The following is a 7237-nucleotide window of genomic DNA, read 5'->3' on the forward strand; positions in this document are numbered from 1 at the left end:
CAGTGTGGAGCACCATGCACAGATCAAAGATAGTGAAGGGATTCACACCAATATGTGGGGAGGAACAGTGTGGAGAGACATCAGGGGAGTTTTGTATGCAGCAACAATTAACCCACTGAAGGAGTTTCTAGGACCAGGTATCAGCGTAGACTAGACTAGAGTAGCCATTTATGGGAATGAAAGCAGGAAAGACAGGACTGGAACAAGGCATGTTCACATTGACTACACTGTGTTGCTGAATCTCAAACAGTGTAGCGAAACATAATCAGTCGTTGCCCCACAGAAGTTAAGAAGTGTGTGTGTGTGTGTGTGTGTGTGTGTGTGTCCTTAATTGTATCAGCTACTCCCCTTCACAGGGCTGTCAGTGTCAGGCTGTGGTGTTGAGGTAGACTCATGTGTTACTAGCCTTCCTCTGAGTATCATTTCAATGTTATGTAAACTTTTCATGTGTTGTGCATAAGAAGTAATCAAGTTTGTGATGAATAACATGTTGCATCTTTAATACACTGTACACCAAGGAGGAAAGAGCTCTTCATTGTCACTTTCTGTCCTGCATTGTTTATTCTAGTTTATTAAAAGTTAAGTAAAACATAAGATATGAATTAGAATTTTATTTGTTTCTTTTTTTAAACACTCCAAGGAGATTCACTTATCACAGGATTGAGTGTCTTTGTGTCCCTAAAAGAAGAGGGTTAGTTGTCCAGAGAGACAAGTCAAATGGATAGAGGAACATATCTTTAAAGTTTTGAGGCAGTGAGCAATACAGGGCTTGTCTTGCACTGTTCAGATATGGAGGGATTGAGAGCCATCATAATGCGAATGGACTGGAGGTTATGAAATGGATAGGAAGTGCATAGGAGGTAGAAGCACGGCCTATGTAACACTAGTTTTTTTTTTTTTTTCAACGTGGGCGTGCGTCACTGTTGCAATTCTTTCAAATAACCAGAGAGAGAGAGAGAGAGAAAGGTTCAGAAATGAAAGGTTTACGTCAGGCTCACAAAGTTTTTGATAGAGCAGCACCCTTGAGGAACACGATAACTTTGTTCTATTTCCGCCTGTTCGATCGGAAATATTGATCAGTTCCAGTGGAAGTGAGACAAAGCGACAGGAGGGATGGAGAAAAGCAAGGTGGTGATGGTGGTGGTGACGGTGGTGCAAGCTTGTGATAAGACCATCAATGCCTCGCCCATTACCTGATAAGATAAGTGGGGCGCCTAGTCTTAGCACAGGGAACAGTGGGATTCTGTGCTAATATCATCCATTCGTTACATGATTATAGTGGGGAACAGTATTGTCATACTATAATTCCTTTCTGAGAATCTTTTTTTTTTTTTTTACTTCTTTTTCTGAGAGGTCACGCTATAGTTCGCGTCATTCTTGTCGCTCCATTCTGTATTTATTTAGGAGAGGGTGTGGATAAGATGATATACATCAGTAACGAGCACTGACAACAGTAGTACACGTGGAGTCAGGGAAATATGTATCTGGAAGGCTTATGTTAAGTTTGGAGGAAAATAACGATCAGAGAATGGTTTCCTTCCGTGGGTTTCCTGAGTTTCCTCGCCCGGCGCCACGTTGCCGTCTCGGGGAAGCCATGTCCTATTTCTCGCAATTGTTCATTCCTTTGTTACTCTCATCCTTTGCCAGTTCCCCAAGAGTCCACTTCACTATATAAGGATTAACGTTTCAAAATGTAAACCAGCACTTGTTGAAAAGAGGTCTGTCAAAGAAATGTGGCACCGCCGCCTCCCGCCGGAGTGTGTTCTGTTCAGGCGGCATTTCATAACACAGCGTATTGTTTCTCGAAGCATCGTCCGTCCTGAGCCACTCCCACACTGAGCAGCAACGATAGACCAGGGTCTTTTAGAGGAAAAAATAGTATTTTTGATATATTTACAGGGTGAATGAATGTTATGTTTTCTTTTCAATCAGATGAGATGAGCTAACTATTGAAAGTACGAGCGAAAAAGATAGAGACAGACAGACAGACACACATACAGACATGCACGTCACCCTCACCTTGACAGTCAGTCCCAGTGAAACCTTTGGATGGGGCGGGTGTGGCACCTCGCGGCACTGAGGCTGACGTCTAGCTAACCCAGTAATCCCGTTTTGAGTGGCAGTGTGTAGGCGAGCAGTGAGCAGAGTGTGTCTTATGTGTGCTAGTAAACCCCCACCCTGCACGTGACCCTTCCCTCTGCCACCCTGCCAGCCAGCCATGCCGCTGTTCAAGGCGAGAAGGGCAGGCAATGCTGTCATGGAGGACCACCACCACACTCCTGCCAACGGTCACCACCACCACCACACAGACACCGCCTCCACCACACCAGCGCCTGAAGCCTCCACCGTGACGCGCCCCAAGCTGGTGTTCCACTGCCAGCAGGCGCAAGGTTCGCCCACGGGGATCATCTCAGGCTTCACTAACGTCAAGGAACTCTATCAGAAGATCGCAGAGTGTTATGACATCCCCACCGAGGACGTGAGTAGTAGTAGTAGTAGTAGTAGTAAGAGGAATGGTGGTGGGTGGTGGTAATGCGTAGAAAAAAAAAATTGAATTATTTTGACAGTCTAGGGATGTTAGGTGTCAGGAAAAAATTCTCTCTCTCTCTCTCTCTCTCTCTCTCTCTCTCTCTCTCTCTCTCTCTCTCTCTCTCTCTCTCTCTCTCTCTCCTTTTTTTTAGTCTCCCTTTCCCATTCAACGAGAGAGAGAGAGAGAGAGAGAGAGAGAGAGAGAGAGAGAGAGAGAGACGGCCGGGAAGAAGCTGAAGAAATACTCGGGATTAGGGGGAAGAGGGAGCTACCATACATTGAGATGAAAGAGGAGGAATAGGAGATTTTTCAACGTCATACCAGCTGTAATTTGTAAACACGAGGTATTTCAGACTATGGAATATATCACTGTCAGATCTTTGATGCACATGTTATTCTATCATTACTTTTATCATTATTATTATTACTTATTGATTCATTGTTTGACGCTCCTTATAATGGGATTGGCGAGATATTAGCGGTCGTAGTGGAAGGATTAGCATCAAATCTTCTTATTTCCTTTGTTATTATAAATTATCAGTATTTTAACCCATTTCTTGCTATTTGACACTTGGTTCTATAGTGCTAAGCCAAGCTGGGACATTTGATTTCTTCTGCAGACGCTGCTAAAGATTTTGTTACTTATACAGTGGAAATTTTGGTCTTTTAATGTAGGTATTTTTCTTTCTTGTTGGTGTTTGTAAAGAGTTTGTGTTGCTTTTAACCCCTTCAATATTGAGACCCATTTTTCCCTTGATTTTTGGGTGTAATTAGACGATTTTATATGCATTAGGAAGGGTCTATGGAGGTAAAAAAAAAAAAAAAAAGATAATAATAATGGCCTGAGTCTTTACTATTCTAATCCCAACATGTGTTTCGGAAGCTGTATAAGATCGCCAAAGAGTAACCAGAATTAATATAGAAGTGTCCTACTACTGAAGAGATTAATGGCGTGAATTGTGGCATATTGTAGTATAAAGGTTAGGATATTGCTGTTGAATTTTGCCGTCTATACATTGTGGAATCTGATCTTTTAAATGCATTTCCCTTTCTTGTAGGTGTTTGTGGAAAGTTTGTGATGCTTTTAATGGTGTGAATTGTTGCATATTGTAGAGAAAGGGTTAGAATATTGTTGCTTAATTCTGCCGTCTATGCTTTGTGAAATCCGATCTTTTAATGCATTTTCCTTTCTTGTAGATGTTTGTGAAGAGTTTTTGGTCTTTTTTAATAGCGTGAATTGTTACATTGTAGTGGAAGGTTAATATATTGCTGTTGAATTCTACCGTCTATATTGCTATTGAATTTTGCCTCTACATTTGGAAATCTGATCTTTTAATGCATTCTTTTTTCTTTTAGGTGTTTGTGAAGAGTTTGGTGTTTTTAATGGCGTGAATTGTAGAAAGGTTAGGATATTGCTGTTGAATTTTGCTGTCTATACATTGTGAAATTGATCTTTTAATACATTTTCTTTTCTTGTAGGTGTTTGTGAAGGGTTTGTGGTGCTTTTAACGGTGTTAATTGTTGTATATTGCAGTGAAAAGGTTAATATGTTGCTGTTGAACTATTGCAAGCTACAGAGGCAGAGGGAGAAGCACTGTAGTCTGGCGGCGCGAAGGTTATTACTTAAGGTTGTGTCAGTAAGTTAGTAACCTTTGCAGCAGGAGTACTGAGTCAACACATCCAGGTTACTCTGTGAGGTCGCTCATGCAACAATCTCTTGCTGACTCTTGTGCTGCACTGCTTGTCAGTACCCAAGTAGTGGCGGGCCTTGCTCTCTACCACCATTGCTCTCCAGAGGCTCCAGTTGAAGAGTGTTTTAAGAGTATTTTTTTATGGTTCTGGTGATAAATTGGCAAGATTTCTAGTTTATTAAAAGGAAAAAGTGTCTTGAAAATCCGTCTAGGTGTCACTTTGGCATTGGAAAATTGTCATAGTGAGAGAGGAAGGCGTTTCTGAATACGGGCGTTTGATAGGCTGCGATATTTACTTCGTTTCTTTTTTAATTTGTGTCTATCTGAAATGCTGGCCAAAATTTATTTGTTCTTTTTTTTATTTGATATGGTACCGAAAGTCAGTGGATACGTATGAAATGTTTACCCAAATTTACTTCCTTTTCTTTCTATTTCGATACGGTGGCTTAAACAAGTGGACAGCTATGAAATATTGATCAAAATCCACTTCTTTGCATCTTAATCCCTCGAGTACCATGACGTGTTTCCATATTCATTCTGCTTAGTATTTGGTGATTATCTACAGCTTCAGAAACCCATGTGGTGGATTAAAATAGTGGACTGGCGAAGACTGGCCTAATATTAATCTTCTGACCTCCATAGACCCTTCCTGATGTCAATAAATTAGTCGAATTGTACACAAATCTCAAGGTAAAAATGTGTCCTAGTACTGAAGTAAAGGGATTAAACACTGAAATTAATGGATAGGTAGGTGTGAAATTGCATCAAAATCCACTTCTTCAATACTTTATCAATACAGTTATTAAAATGAAAAGGCTAAATATGAGTGTGGAGTCCATATAACAGTCACCGTATCAGCATTGTGACACACTCCCTGACACGAACATGAGCGGCTGTGTCGTCATTATTACACGCCTTATCTCTGCCACCACCCACCCTCACCTCTAGGAAAGTGTCATCGATGGTGTGTGTGTGTGTGTGTGTGTGTGTGTGTGTGTGTGTGTGTGTGTGTGTGTGTGTGTGTGCGCGCGTGTGTGTGTGCGTGCGTGCGAGTGCGTGCGCGTGAATCTGCTTGTCATTACCTCATTTCACCCGTCTTTTGTTCACCCATACCGTATCACACAATCTCTCTCTCTCTCTCTCTCTCTCTCTCTCTCTCTCTCTCTCTCTCTCTCTCTCTGCCACATAGCCAATTCATACGCACCACATCAGTCTTTCAAATCGTCCTTAATTTTCACATCACTACAAATGTTACACGTAAATTTATAAACCCAAGCATGATGTTCCATAACTAACAGTACAAATGGCGTGGTGTAGTAAACAGGAAACAATAGACAGTACAAAGTAAACAAACAGTAAACAAGAGACTACAACATAAACAGTAAACGAGAGACAGTACAAATGGAGTGGTGTAGTAAACAGTAAACAAGAGAAAAATAGAGAAGAGTAAACAGGGAAAGGAAGAGAGGGAAAGGAATAAACAGGAGGAAAGGAGAAAGGAAAACAAATTTAGGACAGAAGCCTTGTTTAAGCTAGAAAAGGAATGTGGGTATTTTTCTGGTATTTAAGTGGGTTAGGTGTGTGTGTGTGTGTGTGTGTGTGTGTGTGTGTGTGTGTGTGTGTGTGTGTATGATAAGGCAGGTGTGTGTGTGTGTGTGTGGTAAGAACTATGTCAAGCTGTAGATTAATATGGTGGCGGTGGTGGTGGTGGTGGTGGTGGTATGTGTGTTATCAGAATATTTGTAGTGACGTCATTTCATTGGTGTTTCTGTATCCTTCCATCACATTATGATAAACTAAAGCGTGTTCAAGATTGTCACATACTCTTCCATACCTTGCAGATATACTAACGAGGCTGGCAGGGTATAGGAATGTATTGACAAGACAGGCAGGGTATTAGAATGTTTTTATGAGGCTGGCAGGGTGTATAATAACATATTGATGAGGCTGGCAGGGTGTAGGAATGTGTTGGTGAGGCTGGTAAGATGTAGAAATGTGTTAGTGAGGTTGGCAGGGTGTAGGAATATGTTGGTGAGGCTAGCAGGGTGTAGAAATGTGTTGATGAGGCTGGCAGGGTGTAGGAATATGTTGACAAGGCTGGCAGGGTAAAGGAATGTGTTGGCGAGGCTGGTAGGGTGTATAGGAATATGTTGACGAGGCTGGATGAGTGTAGGAATATGTTGACGAGGCTGGCAGGGTGTAGCAATGTGTTGATGAGACTGGCAGGGTGTAGGGACATGTTGATGAGACTGGCAGGGTGTAGGGACATGTTGATGAGACTGGCAGGGTGTAGGGACAGGTTGGCAAGGCTGGCAGGGTATAGGAAGGAGAGAGGAAGGGATACAGAACAGGCCTACCTCGTGACTGCTTTCATTTAGCTCATGACCACAAAAATATTCACAGTACAACAATTTTAAATACTCCTGTGACCTTTGCAAACCTCAGTGGCACTCTAGGGATGGTCGGATGTAAGTCTCCTGGCACTGGCACTGCTCCGTTGAGTCTTAATCTCTTCAGTACTAGCGTTTTCATATTTTGGTTGCTATTTTGGTGATTTTGTACAGCTTCAGAAACTTACGTGGGAGATTTAAATAGTGAAGACTGTGGCCATTAATTTTCTGACCTCCATAGACCCTTTCTAATGTCAATAAAATGGTTTAATCGTACACAAAACTCAAGGTAGAAATGCATCCTAATATTGAAGGGGGCTTAAAGACACCCTCCAGTCTTGACTCTGCATGGGGACTGGCACCTCAGTGGACAATTTTTTTTTTATTCTCGCATGAATTTTGTTTCCCTTTGACAGTTCCCCTTCGAAATAGAAAAAAAGAAAAGAAAAGAAAACCTTCAAGGACCGTTTTTTTTTTTTTTTTTTTACTTTGCTTAGGGAAAGTCACTCTAACGAACCTACATTATCAAACTTTTGGCCAGTGACCCTCGTACAGGAAAGAAAAAGTTTACATCTAGTTTTGTGGTGCATCTGCCTGGCTGTCTGTGTGTGTGCCTGTCTGCCCACG

General features: G+C 41.8%; 1 protein-coding gene across 1 annotated transcript in view; it reads left to right on the plus strand.

The window, feature by feature from the left end:
• The first annotated feature begins 2021 nt into the window (after positions 1 to 2021).
• The window catches only part of LOC123502994 (PDZ domain-containing protein GIPC3-like), a 26295-nt gene continuing 21079 nt past the window's right edge, over positions 2022 to 7237 (plus strand). Inside the window, exon 1 of the mRNA XM_045252326.1 lies at positions 2022 to 2479. Within this exon, the coding sequence (XP_045108261.1) occupies positions 2219 to 2479 (261 nt within the window). The 5' untranslated portion in view covers positions 2022 to 2218. The remainder of the gene's footprint in view (positions 2480 to 7237) is intronic.

Source organism: Portunus trituberculatus, chromosome 13, assembly GCF_017591435.1.
Source record: "Portunus trituberculatus isolate SZX2019 chromosome 13, ASM1759143v1, whole genome shotgun sequence".
NCBI classification, from domain to species: domain Eukaryota; kingdom Metazoa; phylum Arthropoda; class Malacostraca; order Decapoda; family Portunidae; genus Portunus; species Portunus trituberculatus.